At 37.8% G+C, this 26022-nt stretch overlaps 3 protein-coding genes across 19 annotated transcripts in view; 2 read left to right on the top strand and 1 right to left on the bottom strand.

Moving 5' to 3' along the window:
* The window catches only part of ndrg4 (NDRG family member 4), a 30446-nt gene extending 17338 nt beyond the window's left edge, over positions 1-13108 (top strand). For 5 of the 17 annotated variants that reach the window (XM_077210468.1, XM_077210475.1, XM_077210471.1 and 2 more), the window contains 13 exons: positions 470-575; positions 2623-2743; positions 3403-3465; positions 4398-4458; positions 4545-4688; positions 4887-4990; positions 5114-5170; positions 5260-5311; positions 6562-6609; positions 6719-6754; positions 7041-7092; positions 8302-8340; positions 9279-13108. In XM_077210468.1, coding sequence (XP_077066583.1) covers positions 470-575; positions 2623-2743; positions 3403-3465; positions 4398-4458; positions 4545-4688; positions 4887-4990; positions 5114-5170; positions 5260-5311; positions 6562-6609; positions 6719-6754; positions 7041-7092; positions 8302-8340; positions 9279-9433 — 1038 coding nt within the window. In that variant the 3' untranslated portion in view covers positions 9434-13108. The remainder of the gene's footprint in view (positions 1-469; positions 576-2622; positions 2744-3402; positions 3466-4397; positions 4459-4544; positions 4689-4886; positions 4991-5113; positions 5171-5259; positions 5312-6561; positions 6610-6718; positions 6755-7040; positions 7093-8301; positions 8341-9278) is intronic. The other 12 variants (XM_077210472.1, XM_077210469.1, XM_077210476.1 and 9 more) reach the window with 3 other exon arrangements.
* A 264-nt stretch (positions 13109-13372) lies between these two features.
* On the bottom strand, positions 13373-16196 carry LOC143720725 (olfactomedin-4). Its single transcript, XM_077210466.1, has 5 exons — positions 16064-16196; positions 15827-15949; positions 15485-15703; positions 15132-15285; positions 13373-15033 (listed from the first exon to the last, which is right to left on the bottom strand). The coding sequence occupies exons 1-5, from the start codon at positions 16118-16120 to the stop codon at positions 14204-14206; spliced, it is 1383 nt and encodes a 460-aa protein (XP_077066581.1). The 5' UTR covers positions 16121-16196; the 3' UTR covers positions 13373-14203.
* Positions 16197-16394: 198 nt separating this feature from the next.
* On the top strand, positions 16395-19851 carry LOC143720726 (olfactomedin-4-like). The gene is made up of 5 exons (XM_077210467.1): positions 16395-16562; positions 17074-17232; positions 17315-17527; positions 18522-18654; positions 18826-19851. Exons 1-5 carry the CDS (start codon positions 16530-16532, stop codon positions 19635-19637), a joined length of 1350 nt encoding a protein of 449 aa, XP_077066582.1. The 5' UTR covers positions 16395-16529; the 3' UTR covers positions 19638-19851.
* The last annotated feature ends 6171 nt before the right edge of the window (positions 19852-26022 follow it).

Here is a 26022-nt window from a genome sequence, read left to right as displayed (position 1 = left end):
AAAATGCCTTTTGAACTGCCAATTAAAAGCTTGTTACGTGACCGTGTGCAGTCAATCTGAGATCAGAGACGCTTTATGATAAATTAATTAGTCTTGTTTTTAACTCTGTTGATTGAATTGATTGATTGATCAATTGATCTTTTCGTTTCCTGCTGAAATTGTAGCAGTCAATTATTGTAACTACAATATAAGTGTTTTAATTGTTTTAGCTTGTGTTTAGCTACAACATACAGGCTGAAATTAGGGGCCTATTTTAACCCAATGTCAAAAAGTGGCCCAATTTACTTGACTGCACCCTGGTACTGTAATTAATACAAATTGAATAAAATGGTAATGTTAGTACTGCTATATATATACAGTATATATAAAGTGATCCATTGTAGGTCAGTGGTTATTAGGAAAAGTCTGGCCTGGACCTTCTCAGACTGTTTGCTGAAATCGCTTTTTGTTGTTGTTGTTGTTGTTGTAGGAACATGACATTGAAACCCCTTATGGGATGTTGCATGTGGTGATCCGCGGGGCTCCCAAGGGCAACAAGCCTGCTATCCTTACCTACCATGATGTTGGGCTCAACCGTAAGTAAACAAAGTTTTTTGTATTTGTTTGTACATAGGTAAACTATACCCACATTGCTCTCCAATACCCAAAGCAATACGTACTGCACCATTTCAATCTTGGTACACCATCTGTCGCCACGCATTAACCTGAAGTTAATAAAATCTAACCAGAGATTGTGTGTTTATGTGTGTACTTTTGCATATGTGCGTGTTCAAAGAGCAGCCCTCTGGAAGTAATGTGTGTGGGCTGCGATCAGAGCTGCCAGCTGACTGCAGTTTATCAGTTCTGTTATCCGATTGCATGCAGTGTGAGATGAAGCTTATCTCAGGTGCACAGGTGACCAGCGCCACATGTGTGATAAAAACTCAGGCACAAAAGAATTTTTTATAAAAAAAAAATTATAAGGCAAAAACAGAGATATGGTAAACTAGATTGAACTTGATCTTTTGTTTATTTGTATTTATGTAGAATATTTATATTTAATAGTTATATAGTTTTTTAAATTATTTATATATAAATTATGTATTTGTTAAAAATGTATGCATTGACATGTAATTTAGCTGAGCTTTACTGTCTGTGTACATATGAAGGAAAAGGTCCGGCAAACGATTACAATTCTGTCATCATTTACTCATCCTCATTTTGTTCATCCTGTATGACTTCATTTGCAGAACATAAATGTTTAGCCGAATTTTCCAGTTGTGCTTTTCCATACAATGCAAGCAAATTGATTCTATTAGCAGTCATCACATAGAAATGCATAAATGTATGCATTGATTTAATACTTATATTTATATATGTAAATAAATATAAATAAAATGCTAAATATATAGCACAGCTTTTTATTTCTTGTTCATTGAAGCTATACTTTTTAGGACGTAGTTGCTATAAGCAAAAGGGAATGAATGTCTATCTATTTTGTACTAAATTTGAATTATGGGAATTTAATCTATGGCATGATAAGGAACATTAGATCCATTTATGGGTCAGCAGAACAAAGGTGACAGGGTCGCTATTGGCCTTGATATTGAATTCCACATTCTGTCAATGTCAACCTTGGCCGAGAGCTCTTTTCATCACTCGCTTTCCTGTCCTCTACTGCTTCTCTCTCCATCCTCTTTCCACCTAATCCCTTCCTCTCCTCCTCTCCATATCTGCCCATTCCTCATTATCTATTCCTGTAGTGTGTTATTGTCTGCCAGTTCTCATATCCAGTGTGAGAAACAGAGAGAGAGAGAGAGTGAGAGAAATATGTAGGTCACAAAAACATACCGATCATGCAGTGTTGGGGAGGGGAGTGGGCAAGGTCAGCACTGCGGCATAGAGTAACTCTGACTCTCCTCTCTGCTGCAGATACATGGATTAGTATGCATGGCCATCCTTCCATCACAAAACATGACTCAGTGAAAGGGAAAGAGAGAGAGAGAGAGAGATTCAGATTTTTTGGGGATTCAGAAGACTTATAACACCGCACACAAGTTATATGGATGACTTCCAAAATTTCTACTTTTGTACTCCACGGAATGTAACAGCATGTGGGTTTGGAACAACATAAGGATGAGTCAGGATTTTGATCAATCTATTCCTTTAAATAAACTTGACGACCTGCCAAAAATACAATTTAATGTCGATTAGGGAAATGGCATGATCTAAAATGAGGTATTAGTGCCGCTTGAGCAGTTAGCTAGAACACTGAAGTTGTTTTGTTTATTCATTTTAGGATCTAAATAGGCCAATGATTCTGGCAAAAGAGATGAGGGGAAAGAGAGAACGAACGAACTAACTGTCCCAAATTTTAAGTATTCTTTTATAAACAATGTTATATAATGTACGACGTTATGAAAGGGGATCCAATGGAATCTGGGATAACAATGTATTATATGGTTGTTGCAGATGTACGATGTAAATACCACAGGCACAGTAACATAATCCTTCTGTACCATGCATATAGCCTATATATCAAGGTACCACACTATCTGTACCATCTGATACCATAATTTTACAAAGGTAACCACACAATACGTTTTTGTAAAGGCTCATGTCTTGCTCTCTTTCTCTGAGCAGACAAGCTGTGCTTCAACACCTTCTTCCACAATGAAGATATGCAGGAGATCACAAAGCATTTTGTGGTGTGCCACGTGGACGCCCCAGGCCAGCACATTGGTGCCCCCCAGATGCCACAAGGGTATGATGAACACACACATTAACATTTATACACCAGTATTAGCCATTTTACGCATATGTTATGTAAGGAATATAAGTAGAAATTCAATCAATTTGGAAAAAGAATAATTTTAGCCTGTCAGCAGTTAACTGTCACTGCAACAACCTACAATCTTCTTTAAATAAAATCCAACCTATAGGTATGTATTCCAAAGCGATCTATGCTCAAAAAGGCAGATGACAGTTAACAGGTTAAATAAATGATTGTATTGTAATGTCGGTTACTGTAGGCCTACTGTACATTATCCCAGTTATTGCATGGCTACTCGCCAAATAAGTGGACATTATTTGAGTTGAAAATGTTTTATAATCTTACCTGTAGGCTTTATGACCTTAAAGCATCCGCGAAAAAAATGTGCAATGTAGCCTACTAAACAGTTGTTCTAGCAACAAGACAAACACATCGTCAATCAATATTACTGTAAAATGAGGTGATTTTCATTACAGTTGATAACTGAGACACAAGATGGCGCCAGTTGCGTTTGAAGCAGGTTTGAACGAATGAAGTGAGACGAGGAAATTAATTAGTGCCTGAATGCCGCGATTGACCAATCAGAATCAAGTATTCCAGAGAGCCATTATCCAAGTAACATTTTTTTTTTTGGTCTTGTTATTCTTCAGGTATCAGTATCCCACCATGGATCAACTAGCTGGGATGCTTCCTAGTGTGGTGCAACATTTTGGGTGAGTTATTATTACACTCGTAAAGACCCCTGTGTTGAAAAACAAGTTTTTAATGTTGTAAATATGTCTGGTGTTTTTAATAGGCTATGCTTCAAGACAAACCATGTGCAAATTCATAAATCAACACCATTGCTGAGTATTTTCTCCTTAAAACTGCAGTTTACCGAAGACAGTCTCAAAAACGCAGTTTGAATTCGTCGGTCTTTCTTTACACATTGTAACCAATCATGTCAACGTGAGGGCGGGCTATTAGCATATCATTAGCTGCTGCAGCTGCTGCCAAGTAGGGGTTCTCAAGAGAAGCCAGGTTATCCCGGTATTTCTGTTGATATGAAAAATGATGTATATTTAGCAATATAGCAGGTGAATTATATGATATATATTTTACGATCTATGTTATGATGAACTATATGAAACTCTCTCCACTGACGTTCCAAGTTGTTTAAAGCGTTTCAGTTTTAAAGAATACTGATTTTTAGAAGGCAGCTGCCTGGTGAACGGGATGGTTGGTTTGTATAATATTAGCAACACATTATTAGATGTTTGATAACGTAGTCAAGCAAAAGGCCAATAATTTTAATTACCGTTGTGTGTCCAACATTCTAGAGAGCGATACAAAACTTATTGCCACTCTGATATTGACTTGTAGAAAAATCTGTATGAGTGAGTGGAGGCGGGGCTAATTTGCATATTCATGGTTCCTCAAACTAAATGAAACAAGGGTGTAGAGTTTCATTCAAGCTATTTTAAGTCAGGAATATATGTTTTTTTCACAGGAAAAAAAGGTTTAAATATGTAATTTTGGTGATCAAAGATGCGTTTTTAAGGGACAACATTATTTGACTATAGGGGGACTTTAAATATATGCTGTTATGCTAATGTAATGATAACCTATTCCTAATATACATTAATCAATGTTCTGTTTTCTATAGCTTCAAGAGCATTGTAGGAATTGGAGTCGGGGCGGGTGCCTACATTCTCGCCAAATTTGCTGTTAGTATTAAATCTCAGCCTTTTATGTTGGTCAATGGTCTTTTCATTCACATTCAGTGCAATTCAACTGTGCTTTCTACACATAGCTTATTTCCCCCGATCTTGTGGAGGGTCTGGTTCTACTCAACATTGACCCCAATGGGAAAGGATGGATCGACTGGGCTGCTACAAAATTGTCTGGACTCACCAGTGCTTTACCAGACACTGTCCTGGCCCACCTCTTCAGTCAGGTAGAAATTAATCTAAATTTCTTATGTTTCACCATGGATACACATATAGAGTAACCTTATAAATAAATAATAAGAATTCAAATAATAGTAAATGTATATCTAATACTTGATTTCTAAAGTATAAATGCCAATGTTAAATTTATATCTCAAGCTAAATATTTAGCTTACATAACATGTATTAATGTATTTGAATTACAGGAAGAGCTTATGAGCAACACAGAAATTGTGCAAAACTACCGGCAACAGATCAATAACACCGTCAACCAGTTTAACCTACAGCTCTTCTGGAATATGTACAACAGGTAATTGCACACCGCCTCGCTATGTATACAAAGTCATACATAATGCATGCATTGAATAAAAATGCTGATTTGGTAAAAAAAAAAGAAGAAAAAAAACATGACATGGACTTTTTTTCCCCCCAGCCGCAGGGATTTGGAAATGAACCGCAGTGGGTCTGTGCTAAATGCTAAGACCCTGAGGTGGGACTATGTTAATTTGACTCTGACTAGTAGTCACATTTACATACACCTGTGTGATCAGACTGAATTCTCAATTCTCATTCTTGCAGCTGCCCGGCCATGTTGGTTGTTGGTGATAATGCTCCGGCTGAGGAAGGCGTGGTGAGTCTTTGTGTGTGATATTTAGGGAGAAAAAAGATTTAATCATGTTTTTCTCATCATTTTCATTTTTGTTTCAAATTTTCTTCCTCCAACCAAACGTCTCTCCTTTCCGTCTTTTTGTCATATTTGTCGAACGAGTATATATTTTGTAATTTAGAGACAGGTCAATCCCTTCTGCATTCCTTTCTCTTCCTTTGTTTTGCTCCCTCTTTCTCCATTTTTCTTGTGGGAGCAGATGGCACCGGTCCCAGGGTTGATCTCCCGGGCTTTGCCAGCTTGTGTGCACTGGATATTTTTAACTCTGTGCCATGGTCCTTTAATCTAAAATATGAAAGCTAGGCCAGTGCCCCATCACATCTAATCAGACACACATGGTGAGAGATGAGTAAAAAGAGGGACACGGTGAAGGAGGGGATGAGTGAGAGGTAAATGAAAAAAGGATGAGAGAAGAGAAGGATTTGAGTAATTTGGGTCAAAAGGAGGAAGATGAAAAGATGGGAGCAGAAGAAACAACAGAAGGATGAGCAAGAGATTAAGACGAAAATAAATAAATAAGCATGGAAAATTCTGAGAAAAATTACAGACCAGAAAAAAAAGATGCTACCAGTGAAATGTTTGGATGCGCATACTCATTTCTAAATATTACAATATTCCCCATTTTATAATAATAGTACTATTAATTGTCTGGTTTTACTTCAGTTTCTTGTCTAAATCATCCATTTCTTAAAATATATACAAAAATTATTAAAAATCTATAAAAATGATATATATTTAAATATATTGGTTGGGGGAAGTACACATAGAGGAAAGATGGGTTCCCGCCATCAATATCACATCCATTGACTAATGCAGACACTTGGTGGAAGTTTTCATTGGAATAGTGAACATGTTAAAAAGTGGGCACCGACCTATCCCATTCCAAAAGTGTCAGCGCTGGTCCGAACAGAGCCTGCAGGCAGATGCATCTGCACAGCTGTCTTTCCTTAGTGCTGGAATATGACTCATCTCTGCAGTGCCACTGTAACTGGTTCGGACCTCAAGAACACACATACGTACTCATATATATATATATATATAATCTCCCTCCATCACACCATCCATTTTACTGCCTATCATTCAACCGCCTTTTGAAAAACTTGTTTTATCTTCTCTGACTTTTCTTTTTCTTTATAAAAAACTCTGTAAATGCTCTTATACATTCATACATTTACATGTTTGTTAAAAACAGTATAAATGCTTTCTATTCTTAGGTTGAGTGCAACTCAAAGCTGGATCCAACCAACACCACATTCCTGAAGGCAAGCGAACTAACATACTGTAGAAATAGAGGCAAAACTTTTCACTTTGAACATTTTGGCACATACATTTTCAGAAATATATGATACAAATGTATTTGGTTTGTTTCAGATGGCTGATTCAGGTGGAATGCCTCAAATTACACAGGTGAGACTGCTTTACGTGTCTGATCTCTGATCAGTCTTTAACAAATAGTCCATTACAATGGTGATCCAACAGAGTACCAGAATTTTTATTGTACAAAATTAATAAAAATGTCCTTAAAAAATTTGTTATAAAACAAATAAGGAAAAACTTAAGTTAAAACTAAATTCAAACTGAATTTTTATAATTTCATGATCTCAGCAGCCAATAAAAGGCTGTAGAAAAAACACATTACAGTCCTCTTTGCAATTGAACCTGAAGTCTCGATCATGCTTCTTTTTTTTTACAGCCTGGAAAACTAACAGAGGCTTTCAAGTACTTCCTGCAGGGAATGGGCTACAGTAAGTCTAATTCATTTAATATAATTTTGACTGTCAATGTACAATGAACATAATTATAAATGCAACACTTTTGTTTTTACCCCCATTTTTCATGAGCTGAACTCAAAGATCTAAGACTTTTTCAGTGCACTCAATATGTCATCAATAAAATGCACCTGGGCCACTCGATTCACAGCGTTGACATCAGCAAACCGCTCACCCACACAACGGCATACATGCTGTCTGCCATCTGTCCTGTACAGTGAAAACCGGGATTCATCCGTGAAGAGAACACCTCTCCAAAATGCCAGACACCATCTAATGTGAGCATTTGCCCAGTCAAGTCGGTTACGACGAACTGCAGTCAGGTAGATACCCCGATGAGTTTCCCTGAGACGGTTTCTGACAGTTTGTGCAGAAATTCTTTGGTTATGCAAACCGATTGTTGCAGCAGCTGTCCGGGTGGCTGGTCTCAGACGATCTTGGAGGTGAAGATGCTGGGTGTGGAGGTCCTGGGCTGGTGTGGTTACACGTGGTCTGCGTTTGGGAGGCCGGTTGGATGTACTGCCAAATTCTCTGAAACAACTTTGGAGACGTCTTATTGTAGAGAAATGAACATTCAATTCACTGGCAACAGCTCTGGTGGACATTCCTGCAGTCAGCATGCCAATTGCACGCTCCCTCAAAACTTGCGACATCTGTGGCATTGTGCTGTTTCATAAAACTGCACATTTTAGAGTGGCCTTTTATTGTGGCCGGCCTAAGGCACACCTGTGCATTAATCGTGCTGTCCAATCACCATCTTGATATGCCACACCTGTGAGGTGGATGGATTATCTCGGCAAAGGAGAAGTGCTCACTAACACCGATTTAGACAGATTTGTGAACAATATTTGAGAGAAATTGGCCTTTTGAGTACATAGAAAAAGGCTTAGATCTTTGAGGTCAGCTCATGAAAATCAGGGGCAAAAAAAAAAAGTGTTGGGTTTATAATTTTGTTCAGTGTATTTACTAACAAATGTTTCAGGGCAAATTAAAATCAGTTCATTTAATGTTCTTTCTCTGCCAAATGTAAACGGATCCAATATTTTCAGTGTGTCCTTTCTCCCATGTGTGTCTTTATCCCATTTTGAGACAGTTGTGAGTGTATGCATGTAAATAAATGTCTGTTTGGAGGTGTTGTATTTGTTATAATCTGTACTGTATGTGTATTTTCCTGCCCTTTCTCAGTTGCTTATGTGAAGGATCGGAGAATGAGTGGGGGGCCAGGTACTTCCTGCTTCCTGTTCACGCCTGCCCTCTTCCTCATGTAGATGATATATGTAGTTTAGTCTAATAAATCCCTTGCTTTTTTGATTGGCCTTGATTAATTTATGTATTTGTCCTTCCCAGATTGATATTTCCATTCATTCATTATTTCCTTTATTGATCAGTGATTTTTCCTCTGGAGGAAAAATGTGCTTTGAATGCGCTCTCAAGCTCTCTGCATGGCAGTTATTTGAAAAACATAAACTTAAATTTTTTTAGCTTAGAATTATTTTTAAAAGTTTCAAAAATATATAAAAATATGCACCCTTTTCCTGAAATTTAACCTTTAAAAGAGCATTCGTAGGCTGCTAGATCTTTCCATTTTTATAATATTTATATATTTTTACATACTATTTTCTGTTTCAGATTTATTGTAATGAGTGTGAAGTCAATGACAATATTTTCTTATTTTCAGTACAAATATCTAAACATAAAAACCAGACACAATTACTTGAGAAGAAAAAAATGCATAAAATATTAAGACTATATATTATTTTTTTTCTTGCCCTATTCACAAAATGTTGTAATGTTCTAAATGTTCTAAAATGAAAATATGTAAATAAATATGTAATTGTTTCACAATTTTGCAAGTGTATGTTTAGATATTGTTTTTTACTGAAAAACAAGAAAAATACTGATTAAGTATAAAATACTGATATGTTTTGCTCTGAAAACACGGGCATTTAGATATAAAGATTATGATTGGATGTTTTTTAGTTGGATTTGAGTCATTCTGGTGTATTTGCGGTGAATGTTATCAGCTTGAGGCTGAAATTATTCTCGACCAAAAGTTCAAGCATGTCATCCCTGCCTCCTCTGCAACACATCATGCAGCCCAGATGAACTTCCCTGTGGAAATGAAATGACTATTCATCTCTCTTTCTCTCTTTTTCTCTCAGTGCCTTCGGCCAGTATGACCCGTCTCGTTCGCTCTCGAACAGCTTCTCTGACCAGCGCCGGCTCCGTGGATGGTTCTCGCAACCGTGCATGCACAAACTCAGATAGCAGTGAGGGAGTTGGGCAGGTCAGCCACACCATGGAAGTGTCCTGCTGAACCCTCTGCACTGTCTCACACGCACACATTTAGAGAGATGTGGCATGGAAGGAGAGCGTGAGAATAATGAAGGTCTCATACTGCTTTCCTTCTTTCTGTCCCTTTCTCTCAGTTTTTCAGTGTTAGCCCTCATAAAGGATTAGTTCATCCAGAAATGAAAAATACTTCAATTATTTAATCACCCAGAAGTCTTCAAAAACCTGCCTGACTTTATTTCTTTTGTAGAACACAAAATTATATATATATATATAGTCCAAGCTACTGTTTTCCAGATAATGAAAGTGAATGGTGACCACAATTTATTTGCAGTGAATAACAACTTTTTTTCGTGAATTGGCTTCAGAAGACTTGACTGGTCATATGCACCACCTTTATGATGCTTGCATAGTGCTTTGTCGCTTTAGGAGCACGACAACACGTAATCCCCATCCACTTCCATTGAATGGAAGAGAGCAGCTTGGACATTCTATTAAACATCTGCTTTTGTGTTCCACAGAATAAAGAAAGACATAGAAGAAGGTTTTTATTTTGAGTTGAACTTTTCCTTTAACCTGTAAAAATTAAGACTTGCTATCATTTTCCTCTTCAGAACAGTGTTTGGTTTCCCCCAATTTTGTAACACGGATACTTAACGCTCAATGTGTCAGTGTTTCTGCACCCTTCGCTTGCTGCCTCCGGCCTTCAACTTCTCCTAAGACAAAACTACAAGTCCCATCAGCCCCTGCTCTCACTTATTCCTGTCCTATGACAGTCTTCGAGGAGTAACTGATGGATTGGGTCGCAGGTAGAGGGGGTTGGTCCTGAGGAAGAGGACGAAACTAAGCAAGAGGAAGAAGAAGGGAAGGTTCTTAAACCAGAGGGTGATTTATGAGTGACATTTGTTACCGTGTTATGCTCTCCCTCTCAGTTATGAACGAAATTAAAGCGATTGTATAGTTTGTATAGGGCGGAAATCTCATAACCAGTAAACAGTTGCTTTCGGCTAACATCTCAGCTCATTCAGTCATCGGGAGTGTATGTATCACCTCATACTGTAAGGAAGAATCAACTTTTTGATTCGGTTTATTTGCATTATTTGAGCTAAATTTGAGACCATGATTGGATTTCTTATTTGAAATATGGAAATGAAGTATGAAAAACAGTTTTTTCCCCATTAAAGTAGGAGCAGAAGTTATATGACTTGACCACTGATTTGCCTTAAAGGGTTTTTGCCATGTTAATCTGCTTAATTTTGCCATTCACCTTCAAATCAAGTCCTACATCATAAAAGACAATATGATCCCACACAAGAACCCTTTAAGTGTGCACTCACTGTCATATAAAAGTGGCTTTTTCTGGGATCGTTTCTGTACAAACTCCTTTTTATAGACAATTAGCTTCTAACCCAAACCAAACCAGAACCATCGACTGAGGCAAAGCCTGTGTGATAGGGTTTTCAGTGCGTTAATGGTACAGAATCAAGGGCTCCCGCTTCCCTTACAGCACCCAGCCCCGCACGAAGAATATACCAAAGCTACTGATATAAATGCACACACGAATGTACACATTTTAAAATGAGGGCTGGGCTCTGCAGGGTAACAGAGCTTTTGTGTGTATATACTTGCACACACACTCAAAATTCATGTGTACTCACACTGCTTGCAATAAATGACACTGAAGGATTCACATGTATTAGAATCAAGCAATATTCAGTTATTTAAATATGATTGTACCAACAAAGTGCAAGCTTATTTCATTATTTAGATCTGTACATTCACATTTAGTTATTTTTTGTGCTATTTTACAGTGGATACTTTTTTCGATGGACCTTTTCACACGGCTCCTAGTCAACATAGTTGGGTAAACTTTTATAGTTGTGAATGGAAACTACAACACATAATTGTTTTTACATTCCACTTGATTCCAATAGCAAAAAACAAAATAGCATTTGTAGCAAGAAAAAATTAGAGATTGATTACGGTGGTCAGAAGAAAGATATTTTCCATCACTCCATCAGCCGTTGTATTAGAAACACATCAGCATTAACTAGTTTAATGAAGTGTAATACCAATACAAAGTATAGTGTTATAACGTGACATTTTTTTAAAATTTGAATAAAAAAAAAAGCTAGATTTGTGATGTTAATAACTGTGGTAACTTCACAGTTGTCAACTAAAGTAACAGTTGATAACTTCTCCATTATTGGAAAGATCTGTTGTTGATGTATGTATACAAACCGCACAAAATAATCGTAAAAAAGCACCACCAACATTCACATGAATGAATGAATGAACACATCAGCGGACAAACAAATAAACGGGCAAATAAATTATTGAACAAATAAATTAATGAAATTGAATTCACTTCCAGAGATGACTGACATGAGCTCAGGTCTGATCGGCCGGAGCTGCTAAACATGGGACTTATGAGGGCGAAGCAACAATTGACTTTCCATTCCACACTCGCTCTTTTCTGTCTTATTGAATGTCAGTTTTCCTGCAGCTTCCTCAAACAGGAAGTGCACAATTACAACTTTTCAGGGGTGTTTCTTGTGTGTTTGCCTGTAAGGGGCGGGGCTTTCTGGAGCATGTCGCTCCAAGCTCAGAATGTAGGGCAAATCCCACCCCCCAACAAACCCAACCCCCAAAAACAAGGTGCTCCGCCCCTCACAGACACTTACAGCCGCCCCCAAAGGGCTATCGACCCAGGCAACGCATTGTGATCGACTTCACTCCTTGCAAAGCTGGGCGCAGTACTGTAGATACTGTACAAAGAGAAAGATGAAAGCATGTAACGGAATAAAGAGTAAATGTGAAAAAAAGAAAGAGAGGGAGAGATGGAACGAAAGAACCCATGGAGGGTGTTCAAAGCGGGGGGAAGGGTTATAGACATTCAAAATATCGAGAGGTTTCCTCCTAAAGACTCAATAGACAAAAAACATGTCCTTCCCCAGTATTGATTTGCATGAGTTTTGATAATGCAACCTCGTGTTTGTGTTGTTTTCCTGATTTCCTGTCTGAAGTATGCAGTCGTTAGCTCTTATTAAGAGATAAAGAGCATCCCCACCTTCAAAGGTAAATTTTTTTCTCCGATCCCTGATCTCTGCCCGAGGGCCCTGAATGTATGATGTCCTTTGGAAGTGCTGTACAGTATTGTCGATGTGGCCGTGGCCCCATAACACCTTTACTAGAATCACCAGTTTGATCTGCCACACCTGCCTTCTTTTTCAACCCTTACCTTCTCAGTCTATCTTCTACGCTGTAGATACTTGCTGTTTTTAGGGCGTAAATCTAAAAATAGGTCCGTACCACTAGCTTTGTCATGTGGAACTGTTATACTTTGGATTTTTCTTGAGTTCCTTTTTTTTTATAATATAGTAATTCTTATTTAACCACGTGTTGCATCTCTTCTTGTGAGAATTCAATGAGTATTATTATTAATAATATGATTACAGTTGTTACGATTAGCCATTGTTTTATATTAAGCAATAAGTTGATGTTTTTTTCTGGAAGGGGGCTGGTTGTTACAAATATGTCTAAAGATACAGTAGTAGGAGTCACTCTTAACCTGCTTTACCATCAGACAACTATGAAAAATAATGTGTTTATGTAATATGTACATCTATATACAAGCTGTCACTGTCTGTGTACTACAAATATGAAGTTGCAACAAATAAAAATGGATATACAAACGGGATCAGGTCTTTTAGTTATTTTCTTGCAGCTTAACTTGTATCGACTCCCAAGAAACACACACTCTCACACACACATATTAGTATATACAGTATAAATAGTTCTAAGGATCTTTTATGGAAACCTATTTCTGCCACTTACAAAAATAGATGGGTAAGTCATAATTATTAGATAAAAAAGTAATTATTTTGTCTTTTATGCCATCATAAACTTTTTGTCATAATTGTTCTTGTCATAATTTGTCTGCAGTAGTAATCCAGCGCACACATTTTATAAACTTTGCTGTAATTTATTTCAAGAAACAAAATTTGCGATACATTTGTGATTTTTTTCACCTTGCATGCATAACAAAGTTTAGCATTTAAAGATGCAGTGAAAAAAAACATTCATAAGCTGCATTTCAATTAACATACTTCTATACAGTAAATTTACATACTTCATTGGTGATGGGAATGTATATACTCCTTAATGTATAATATGATAAGACACTTGCAATTGTACAACATACTACAATATTTAATGAAATGTCCAGTTACACTTTATATTAGGTGTTGGTAACTACTATGTACTTTCATAAAAAATAGTACAACGCACTTGTGTTCATATTGTATTTCAAAACACTTGGCTACTGAGGTGAGATATGGGTAAGGTCAGGGACGTCGACGGGATAATCATAGATGTAATTACAGAAATGAATTACAGCTGTAATAACATGCATGTATTTTTTATATAAGTTTAGTGTAAAAAACATTTATGTACACAATAAGTGTATTGTATCAAATTATTAATTTAAATGTTAGTACATAGTTAAAGACACCTAATATAAAATGGGACCAAATTTTATCGATACAACAGACTCTTTGAAAGTAGACGTAATCTGTTTAAGATGTAAAAACTAAAATCAGCAACTGATATATTCATTGCCTTGCATTAGCATTTATCTTAACCCTGCAAATACACACTTAAAAAAATTCGATCTACTATCTTTACGGTCTGTACGATCATTTGCAATGTGCTATTTCTAATCTTGCATGCTATTTAGTACAGACAATATGTGAAATGGGATGCAGCTATAGTCATGTCTCAAATAACTGGAGACTTACTGAAAGATGAGCTCATAAGTTAGAATGAAGGCATCACTGTAGACATACAGCAGATGATCTCTGGGGTCATAGTTTAGAAACTCAATATTAGTCTGCATCTTCTTAATTTTCATATTCAAATCGTATCGCTCTTCTTTTGTCTTGGTGTCATAAGAGTAAAAGATCTCTTCTGTATCTTTATCTAGGTAACGAGTAGCATAAAGCACTCCGCACACCATGAAGGTGTTTGTGACAGTCCTTTTGTAAAGAGAAGTGGACCATGTTTGGTTCAAAACAGGAGGGTTACTAGTCTCAACTTTACTGATAATCACATTTCCAAAATTGCTTGTGGTTGCGTATATAACATAGACGCCTGATTCATCTGTGGTAAAATCCATATCTGTATAAGTGTATGTTGCGCCGAGATGTGCGAAAGGAAACTTGCTGTTGTAACCTGTATCTTTAGGTAAAGCAACAGTACTGACAGAACGAGTCGTCATGTTGAACTGACAGACGGAGTATGTGTTGTAACAGTTATAGTAGAGCGCATTGCCGTACATTACCATGTTTGGCCCCTGAATTGTGTTTGTTGTGGGGTTGGAGCTTGATATATATGTATCTGTTGGTCCTATACCTAATAAAAGAGTACTCAAGGTACTGTACTGGCGGATAAAGTTGCCATAAACATTACTACTTGACAGCACCACCAGCCAGTACTTGTTCTCGCCTCCTGGAGCCGGATTTGCATCTCGACCCCAAGCACCATAAGTATAGGAGGTGCTGTATACCGTCAGGGAATAAATTCTAGGTCCCGCCACACTGACCATTCGACCCAGACCACAGCGGGCTACAAAGAGAAACAGAAACGTAAGACTTTCTGCAGTGGTTAATAATGAAAAAGCTCAGAAAGCTTGAGTTAAACAGTTATTGGAGTCTTTAGCAAACCTGGGGGAACTGTTGGAGGAGCTGCTGTGGCATTGAGCTCTTCTTTACACTGTTCCAGGCTCCTCTTAACGCGCTGGTTCTCTCTATTTGTCTTTATCACCTGCATGCTGTCAAACTTCTCCAGTTCCACCATTGCGTCTTTCATATCTTCAAGCTTGAAGAAAAATATCACATATTGCATTTTTTGTTTACCTGTATATCTGTTGTTCCAAGACAACAGATGTGCCTACTAAAACTTGGATATTTTATTTATTTATGTAAAAAGTTATTACAGAAACACAAAAGAACCAAATAAATTATTATTAGAAAATAATAATAATAATGACAAAGCAATTTTTTGCACAGAAAGTCACCTGAGCTGCAGTCTGTACACTGAGATGACGGTAGTTTCGGGTGGTGCTGTTGAGTTTGTGGAGGAGGTCCTGAATCTCAGCGATCTCTAACTCAATGATGCGTAGAGTCACGGCTCCATATAGATTCCTGTCATCCTCCTTTTCTAGCACGATCACGTTTTCCTCCACCTGCTTGATGCGTTGTTGTAGACCCAGCACAAGTCTGTCTAAGTCTGTCATCTGCAGATAATATTTACATTAACACTATTAATTTTAATTTAATTTAATTTAGTTTTTTAAAATATCATTGAACAACAGATAAAATGAGAGAAAATAATATACTTTTAAATCATTTTATTCTACCATTTCTGGAGTGATGGTCCCAATGCATTGTAAGGCAGTGGTTTCTACGTTCTTGAGTTTTTTCTCAGGGAAAGCAGGATCTGAATTTTTTAGATCGCACACACAGTCCTTCCCTCTCACTGTCTGTGATGACCAAATGACCAAATGAGGAAATTAAATTATATAAAACAAGCAAAAACACATTTTGAATTTTATAGTCATGTACAGTAGGAATATATAGTGTTGATTTTTTCTTACCTGAGTGAAAGTTAGATGAATGAGGATCAACAAAATGAATATATTAGACAGACTCATGTCTGAAGGAAGAAAGTGGTCCCTATAGTAAACAATGTCTGGTAGCAGCAGCAGAGTTTTAAAGCCATATCATTATGATAAAAAAAGTGAGGCGATACTTCTTTATTTCTGTGGGTGGGACAGTTTGTCACAATCTTCGTCTTATCTTTGTGGACACCTTCAGTAGGTCCATGAGTAATTGAAAATTGTATGGTTTACTACGTTGCCTAATTATGAACTGACAAATTTTCGACGTTTGTTTTGCATCACTGTCTTACCACAACGTTGATATTGCAGATTTGTTGTGAGATGTGTGTTGGTTTGGTTTTTTCTTCTAAAGTTCTTTTGTAATAATTTATGTATTTGCAACATCAAAATGTTTGTGTTGTTTAAAGCAAGACTTTAAGCCTTTCTGGGTTATTTGCTCATCATGCTCTCGTACCTGTTGGTCCTCACAGTCACAGTAAGTCCCATCTTTTATATGTTTATATGGATTTCTTTAATGCCTTATTTGGAATGACGAATATATAACGTCATTCCATATAATATATTTATTCTTATAACGGAATAAAACAAATTAAACGTAATTTGTAGTTAAATGATCTGGATATGTCTATATGTTTATTATATAAAATTAAATATGAATATACAGTATTGTTTATTTATATTTATTATAATTATTTTATGTACATATTACAGTGTTATATAATAGATCTCATTATTTGACTCCCCAAAATGATTGAAGCATTAATTAAGGTAACAATTAACAAGGTCATTTTATTTAAATAATTTATTATAATACAAACAAAAAAAGTTAATAATCTTTTTTGTTCTCAAAATTAAACTCATGCATTAAGTTTTCATGTAATTGTTTACTATAATTAAAGGTAAATATTCAGCAAAAGGCAGAAATTTAAAGAATTGTGAATTGCATTCAATATCTTGTGTTTTTATGTGTTTATGTGTGTAATCAGGCGACTGTCCAGGCTCAGAGAATTCCAGGTGAAGAGAGGAATGGTTCCTGCGTGTGTAAATTAAGCAGCTCTATCTGGGCTTTTCCCACTGTGAAGTTCGAGGGAGTCGCAAGTCAGGTCCAGACCTGTGAGGACAACCTCATACAGTTTCATAAAAAGGTCAGATCCTTTAAAGTCATACTGTAGATTCATTCTTGCAGTAAATAATGTCAGTGAACTCATTTGCGTTGTAAACTTCCAGGTAAAGGAGAGAAATGTACAGCTACCAAAGATGGAACTAACTTTAAAGGACGTCACAGCCCGTCTGAAACCGTTTGAGTATCTGAACACAAACGGCCTGTACAACGCCCTTCACCTGCGACAGCTGATGAAGGAACTTGACGAAATCTATTATACTGCCAGTGATGCGCACAAGAAAAGCCCCAGCAAAGAGACCAATGACCTTCTGAAGGAGGTAGATCTTTCTTAAAATAGTGACTAGGTCTTCAAAAAATACCCAACCAACATAAAAAAAGCACCATATAAGTAGTTCATAATTTAAAATTGTAATTTTAGGTTTTTTATATAGGCCTACTTATATATATATTTATTAAAATTCTGTATTAGCTTTAATTTGTATATGTTTACAGTGGTAATTTTGTTATATTATATTTGTTTGTGTATATATAGACATGATAACTGGTGTTCCATGAAGCTCATGTTTAGTCTGCATTCTTATCCAAAAATCAGAAGTAGCAGAAAATGTTTTCTGATAATGGTTTGCTCCTCATTGAAGTTCCATGAATTGAAAATTCGTTAATTGCAAATGAACAAAAGATTCGCCAAAAAATGGAAGACGAAAAAACAGATTTCCGAATGGATTCAAAGATATGTTGACATAATATAATATATTAATACTAAGAATAATTTAATACATATAGGCTTGGAAATGCTAAATACTCTTGATATTGATACTGTAGCTGGTGCTTGTTTTGACAATATCTCTGGATACACAATATCATGGTCTATTGGCGAAACCCACACTCTACTCGTCCCTGACAGCTACTGAAAAATGTTTGAATCAACGATGAATCAGTTTTGACTGCTAAATTCACCAATGTGTACATCCGAGGGTTAAAGTCATCGGTTAAATTCTTATTTGCCGTTTTGACAGTGTCCATCATTTTAGTCATATGTTTTTTTGCTTAATCTCCTTAATCATTGCCCTTTTTTGATCCATTTTCCTGGGAATTTGTTTTATTTTTTATTTTATTTTATCATCGTTATTTTGTTTTAAGGAGATACAAATGGTGCTTATCAACCTTGAATGATATGGCAATAAAATGATATCACGTTATTTTGGCAGTAACACTTTGGGGCGGGTTTTTCTTGGAGTGTGCGGGTTTTGGTGAGCTTTTGGGCTTGAAATCACCGTCCCAATCTGGCAACACTGTTTCTGTTTCTCTCAGTTGACTAGGGCAAAGAAGGACATCCAGAACATGTACAAAAGCAATGTCTTCAATCTAGAGACAATGAAATCGAGGCTACGTGACCTCAACAACAGAGCACAGACCTGCAAAACTATACCTGAAGACTTCAGAAGTAAGAACATGACTCTCAGTGAGAAGATAAATGTTTTAATATTTACATTGTGATCTCATTGATGTTTTCAACAGCATTGGGAAAATTGGTTTGCTCTTTTCATGAAAGAGACTGTAAAATATGTTTACCTGAATATTGAACATATGACCAATCCATACGATGCACTTGCAGGCACTTGTCATCAGCGTATTATGTCCAGAATAAGTTCTCCAGTTGTCACCAAGCTCAATTCCATCCACAAGTCCTATATCTCAGGTGCTTGGGGTAGGGATGCCAAACAGAACAGCAAGGAACGTTATTGGGAACACTGTCTGGTGAGTGGACACAAGCATGGGAACACAATCAGGATGTACAACTCGTATGAAGATTTCATGGCCAGCAAGAACTACAAAGATGAATATATCGCACCATCCTACAGCCACAAAAATGCTCTTCAGGGCTCTGGCACTATACTGTACGACAATACCGTATTTTACCAATGCTACAGCACTGCTGAAATCTGCAGCTTTAACATTACAACACAAGCAACCAATCGTGTAAAACTGGACGGTGCCGGAATCGCCAACGAGTTCCCCTTCTGCTACTACAGCTGCCGTGACTGGACAGACATCGACCTGGAGGCTGACCAAGACGCTGTATGGGTGATATACGCCACCATGGAGAACCACGGCAACATTGTTGTGAGTCGCTTAGACCCGCTGGAGCTCAATATCACCCACACCTGGAAGACACATCTCTTTAAGAGGTCCGTCACCAGCACGTTTATGGTGTGCGGGGTCCTGTACGCTACACGCTATGTTAGTACTTACCAAGAAGAGGTGTTTTATGCCTTTGATACAACTACTGGCCAAGAGATAAACACTCTTTCTTTGCCTTTTGAGAAAGTTTCTGCTGGAATAGCCAATCTGAACTACAATCCTGTCGACAGGAGACTTTACATGTATAATGATGCCTATCTGTTAGCATATAACACCTTCAACTGAGGGTCTTTCATATGCAGCTAAGAAAAAAAAAGCAATACCATGTAGTTTATGTCAGTCCAAATTGCACAGCATGCAGAAAATCTCAAAATTTGCAGTGGTTAATACATTTTTTTGCCTATATTGTCTTTTGAAGTGTTTTTGTCTAATTTATGTTATTAGAATAAATGTTCTTAATACAGATTAATAAATGCTTAATACATATGCTTTAAATACAGCACTTCTCGGTCAGTGTCTTTTTTTAAAATCTTTTTTTACTAAACACTTTTGCGAACTGCACACTTTCTTTCAGTACTGTAATGTCACAACACATACTGCAATAGACAAAATGTGATCTCATCAGTCTATAGGCTACTTGACAGTCGACGTTCATTTTCCTATCCGCCATTGCTGCAAAAAGAAAGGCCTTTTTTATCACATGCTTGATCGGTTAATTTAAGCACTTGTGCTGTAGTTTTATTGCTTACTTACACCCTGGCCTGTACATTGCTGATTCAATTTGGCTTAAAACAACCCTGAAAAAACTGCCTGGATCCCATGTGCTTTCTGGTGAGTAGAAAAGTTCCAGAAATGCTACTGCATTTTGTAGCCTATGTCGTAGCGTAATCCTAATTTTAAAGTTAAAGCAATATTATTAAACACTAAATAAATATGATAAGAGAGAATACACAATCAAGCACTACTTTAATAACAATACAAACACAGGGAATCCAGGGCCAACAAAGAAACTCAGGACAGGAGCAGGTTACAGCCAACAACAACTGACAGACCACAAGAGAAACGCAAGGGCAATTTATACACAGGCTAATGCACAGATAGCAATGAGTCGGCGGACCGCCGGCGGCGCTCCGGAGGCAGTAGAAGCGTCAGAATGGCATAATCGCAAACACGTTTGACGGCGCACCGCCGGCGGCAGCCGCTTTTTAAAAGCGGCAGCCGCCTTCCTTCCGCCTTCGTTCCGCGCAGGCCAGCCACCGTTATACCGAAGGCGGACCTTCCGCGGCCCGTCGGAGGCAACCGCTATTTTCGAGCGAGCTGTCCCGCCGCTTATTGCACTTATATATATTTTTTATATTTATAGCATGCAGTTTATCAAGAATAATGATTGATCAAACCAGACAAATTTCCATTTGGCATTTTAATTCCACATTTCAAAGTACAGTAACCGTCATTAAAACAAGATGTCAGATCACTAAAATATAACAGAAAAATACAAATACATATATACACACACACACAAACACACACACACTAACATGCAGGTTTCCAAATAAATTTTGGTTAAAAAAAACAATTGTAAAAAAACACAATTTTAACACTTACAATACTTGCTAATAATATAAAGAGGTCAGCTCTGGGATGAAAATAATTACCAGTAAACACAAGTAATGAGGATATTTGGTACCAAAGAAAGTGAAGGATACCAAATAATTTGAGGTATAACATCATATTTACAAGTGATTTCTAACAATAGGATAAGTGTTAATAATTTAGAGTAAAGCTCTGGAGTAGAATGTACCATTATAACTGCAATGCTGACCAGTGGCACAAGTATTTACAAGCTATATTTAACAATAGAATAACAGTTAAGCACTGTTACGGAATGAAGTAGAATATTTGGTACCAGGTAATGTGCAATATCAAGTATCAGAGGTATGAAATAGTATTCCAAGCTATTTTTAATAGAATAACAGCTAAGCACACTGATGGAATGAAAGTAGAATTTTTGGTACTAGTTAATGTGCAATATAAAATATCAGGCACGAAATAGGATTTACAAACTATAATAGAATCGTTAAGCACTGACGGAATGAAATAAGCCAATACTGAAGTCACGGCAAGTAGAATATTTGATACCAAATAATGTGCAGATATCAAGTATTAGATGTATAATCTAGGATTTACAAGCTATATTTAAAAATGGAATAGTTAAGCACTGTAACAAGGCTTTTTTAGAGGTCTTGATGTTACTGACTGCAGGATAAAAAGAGGGTTCCAGTTGTCAGTGATGCTGGGGTGTCAGCCTAGCTTTGTCAGCGGTGTGGCGCCTTTTTCCACCTTCACGGTCAGATGCTCCTTTCAGGTAACGCGTAACGTTAACCTGGATCGCCTCATCAGTGGCATCCTGGGTCGCCGGGTTCTTCGGATGGCTCCTGTAGAAAATAAAGATCTGTCATTCCATTTGAATGGCATAAGGTCATACACATCTACTTAAATATAAAAAAAATATCCAACTTACTTTGAACAATGGTCTTCAGGAAAAGGTCTCTAAAACATGCTTTATCCCCTACACCTGCCCAGGTTGTATTGATGGAAAGGTGATTAGAGAAGATACTCTGAAGCATTCGCCACTCGGTTGTCTTAAGGTCCCTCCCACATTCGATTTCCAAAAACCGAAGCTGAAAATACAAAAAAACAAAAGTGTAACAAATTACATTTCTCTGAAGCTTCTCATAAATTTAAAATGTAACAGGCTGTGGATTCAGACTGTAGAATATGCAGTGTACAATCTTAATTTTACTTTTTAGAAGAAAGAAAAAAACGACTATTTTTTTTTTCACTATGGCTTTATAAACGAAATCAGCACACTTACAAATCGTTCCTGGAGCTCTTTATCCTGCCTCATACTATTGTGAAGTAACGCCAAATCTTCCTGGGTGTCTAGGGGGAGTAACAGATCCCCTGGCAGGGATAACTCTCCAACAGACCCATTGGCACTGAAAATGTTGCAGCATAGTGTCCATTTTGTTGTCCATGCTACGCACAACATCACCAAACTCTCCAAGACGTTGCTGCATTGGGGTCTGATCTGCACCTACAGGGGTTCCCAGAATAAAAGAATAAAGTAGTCAGTCCTGGTCCCTCAACTACTAAACTATGACAGTTATATCTAGGTCTACAACATGTACAGGTGACCCCAGTGGGAATTAAACCAACAACCAACGCCTGCGTTGTTTGCAAGTTGTACCTGATTGCCCAGTGCGAGCAAACATCTTCAACATTGTCCCAACTTGCTTAACCTGCTCTCGAAGTGAGCCGCTGTCATCTGAAGCTACAAAATGAAAGGCATATGGTAATTTTGGACTTACATCACACACAAAAAAGTTACATTTAAGAAATGTGCATGGCGCGTGCGGTCTGTGTTTGTGTTTGGAGCTCCGTCAAATTGATTCATTAATCCCTGATTTTCTTCTTTACCACTCATTTATAAACAAGCACTTTCTATTTTTATATCATGTGAACTTATCTTGACACTATTCCTTATAAAAAACAATCGTATAGCTTTGATATCGCTACTTAGATCCAACTTTCCGAATCTCGGCTACTAGCCTTTAGCCCGCTAGCATTTCACGCGTGGCCTCGCGCCTATTGACCCTCTCATTTTACACCCGTTTCACTGAAAGGATACGGGTTATATCCATCATTTCAGTCCTAAATCAGTAGTGATATTGGTAGTATCACTACTAATTTACTGTTCATCTGTTATAATGGCGAACATTTCGGATGTGTGTCTAACGTTACCTCTGAGTGCAGGTGAGGACACATTCGAGCTGTTTTCGGTACGATTGGAGCTGGAATCGGTGGAGAAGCAGATCCGTGTTCTGCTGGTGAAGCAAGCCGAGCTGCGAGATCGGCGATCAGCGCTTGAAACATCACGCGCCGATGCTCACAAGTCAGTGGTTAGTAACTTTTTGACTCCGACTTCGTCTACTCCGTGCGTTTCTCTGCCCAGGAGGACGCGATCATCTCTGCCTTCACTCACTCCGGCACCGAGGCAACACCTTGGACCCTGGGTGATCCCACAGTGGAAGACACGAGCCAGGACCAGACCAAGGACCTCCCCGCCCCTCCCGGTCTTCGAGATCTCCACCCGGAACCGCTTCTCCCCTCTTCGCGAGTCGGAACATGACGCCGCCGTGATCATCGGCACTTCCATGGTCCGTCATGTCCGTGCTACCTCAGGTAAGCGTAAGGTGCGCACTCACTGCTTTCCTGGTGCTCGTGTTCTTGATGTCGCTGCACAGATTCCCGAGATCCTGAACGGTGACGAGCGCGTCGGAGCTGTGGTGCTACAAGCGGGAACGAACGACATCAGGCTGCGGCAGACGGAGGTTCTAAAGAAGGACTACAGAAGCCTGATCGAGACGGTTCGCAGCACATCGCCTGAAGCAACGATCATCGTGTCTGGACCGCTTCCCAAAAAAATCTTATTGTAATTAAACCAGAAAATCTAAATATCAGTGAACAAAAACAATTTCTAAAGCTAGGTCTTCTAAACATTAGATCGCTCACACCTAAGGCGGTCATTGTAAATGAAATGGTCACAGATAATAGTTTCGATGTACTTTGCCTTACTGAAACCTGGCTTAAACCAAATGATTATTTCGGTCTAAATGAGTCTACTCCACCAGGATACTGGTATAAGCATGAGCCCCGTCTGATCGGTCGTGGCGGCGGTGTTGCAACAATCTATAGAGATATTCTTAATGTTACTCAGAAAACAGGTCACAGGTTTAATTCGTTTGAAGTACTTGTGCTAAATGTTACGCCCTTAGATGTAAGAAACAAATCCATATTATCTCTAGCCTTGGCTACCCTATATAGACCTCCAGGGCCCTATGCTGACTTCCTAAAAGAGTTTGCATACTTTCTCTCAGATCTATTGGTCAATGTCGATAAGCAATAATCGTTGGAGACTTTAACATACACGTAGATAATACAAATGATGCGTTAGGGACTGTGTTTACAGATTTATTAAACTCCTTTCGGGTCACGCAAAACGTCAGTGGTCCCACTCATCATCTAAATCATACACTAGATTTAATTATATCATATGGAACCAATCCAACTGATATAAATATTATACCGCAAAGTGACGATCTCACTGATCATTACATGGTATCTTGCGTAATACGTACTGCTGAAATTTGTCATGTTGCGCCACGTTATCGACCAGGCAGAACACTAGTACTAGTTCTCTAGTACACTAGATATTGTTGCACCAATTAGATTAAAAAAGGTTAGAGAGAAAACTAAAGCACCATGGTACAACAGTGCTACGCATGCAATCAAGAGAGAAACTCGTAACTTAAACCGTAAATGGAAACAAACTAATTGAGAGGTCTTTAGAATCGCGTGGAATGACAGTATGTCACGTTATAAAAAGGCTCTAAAAGCAGCCAGGGCTGAGCATCTCCGCAAACTAATAGAAAATAACCAAAATAATCCAAGGTTTTTATTCAACACCGTGGCTAGACTAACAAATAAACAAACATCACCAGAGCAAAATATTCCGTTACAATATAGTAGTAATGATTTTATGAATTACTTCAATGAGAAAATAGAAAGCATCCGAAACACAATTGTAAATATACAATCCTCTATTATGTCTTATGATTCAGCCTCAATTATGGCCCCTCTAGAACAACTACACCGCTTTACAACTATAGGACAGGAAGAGCTAAATAAACTTATCATTGCATCTAAACCAACAACATGTTTATTAGATCCAATACCCACTAAACTACTGAAAGAAGTGTTACCTGTAGTGGAAGAGCCTCTTCTTAATATTATTAACTCATCTTTATTTTTAGGTCATGTTCCAAAAATATTCAAGCTGGCAGTAATAAAACCTCTCATTAAGAAACCGCAATTAGATCCAAATAACTTAGCAAATTACAGACCCATCTCAAATCTTCCATTTATGTCTAAAATACTAGAAAAAGTTGTGTCCGCTCAATTGTGCTCTTTCTTGCAAGAAAATGATATCTATGAAAATTTCCAGTCGGGATTCAGACCGCATCATAGCACAGAAACTGCGCTAGTTAAAAATACAAATGATTTACTTTTAGCTTCTGACCAAGGCTGAATCTCAATACTAGTTCTACTCGATCTTAGCGCTGCGTTCGACACTATAGATCATAAAATACTCTTGGATCGACTACAAAACTACACTGGTGTTCAGGGACAGGCATTAAGCTGGTTTACATCGTACTTATCAGACCGTTACCATTTTGTCTGTTTAAATGGGGAAAAATCAAAGATAACGTCAGTAGACTATGGAGTGCCGCAAGGATCGGTGTTAGGCCCTCTGGAATAGCCTTCCTGATATTGTTCGAGACTCAGGCACTATTTTCAATACTGTTAAAACACTGGACACTAAGACATAGGCCAAGAATATACCTTCATAGCAGAAAACTTCATGCTGTACACAAGGTGCCAGGGGAGTCCAAGGGCCAATAACTGAGCGATGACTTTCTCCTATTGTTTATTCAGGCACCCAAGGAAGTTTTCAAATGGGAAGCATGAGATGTTATCAAGGACACCATAGTTTTTGGCATCTTGTCTGAGGTGCACCAAACCAATCCATGCATGTTGTATGTCACAT

Source organism: Siphateles boraxobius, unplaced genomic scaffold (genome assembly GCF_051911475.1).
Source record: "Siphateles boraxobius isolate OS27281-9 unplaced genomic scaffold, OSU_SipBor_1 65, whole genome shotgun sequence".
NCBI classification, from domain to species: Eukaryota; Metazoa; Chordata; class Actinopteri; order Cypriniformes; family Leuciscidae; genus Siphateles; species Siphateles boraxobius.
This window is presented reverse-complemented; position numbering and strand designations above follow the sequence as displayed.

Excerpts from the sequence above, each read along its gene's own strand:
- LOC143720725 (XM_077210466.1), bottom strand. The coding sequence starts at position 16,120 with ATGAGTCTGTCTAATATATTCATTTTGTTGATCCTCATTCATCTAACT. Across the intron at positions 15,286-15,484 it reads GTGTACAGACTGCAGCTCAG|CTTGAAGATATGAAAGACGC; the intron begins GTGACTTTCTGT and ends TTTTTCTTCAAG. Across the intron at positions 15,034-15,131 it reads TCCTCCAACAGTTCCCCCAG|CCCGCTGTGGTCTGGGTCGA; the intron begins GTTTGCTAAAGA and ends TTCTCTTTGTAG.
- LOC143720726 (XM_077210467.1), top strand. The coding sequence starts at position 16,530 with ATGCTCTCGTACCTGTTGGTCCTCACAGTCACA. Across the intron at positions 17,233-17,314 it reads TCATACAGTTTCATAAAAAG|GTAAAGGAGAGAAATGTACA; the intron begins GTCAGATCCTTT and ends GTAAACTTCCAG. Across the intron at positions 17,528-18,521 it reads CCAATGACCTTCTGAAGGAG|TTGACTAGGGCAAAGAAGGA; the intron begins GTAGATCTTTCT and ends TGTTTCTCTCAG.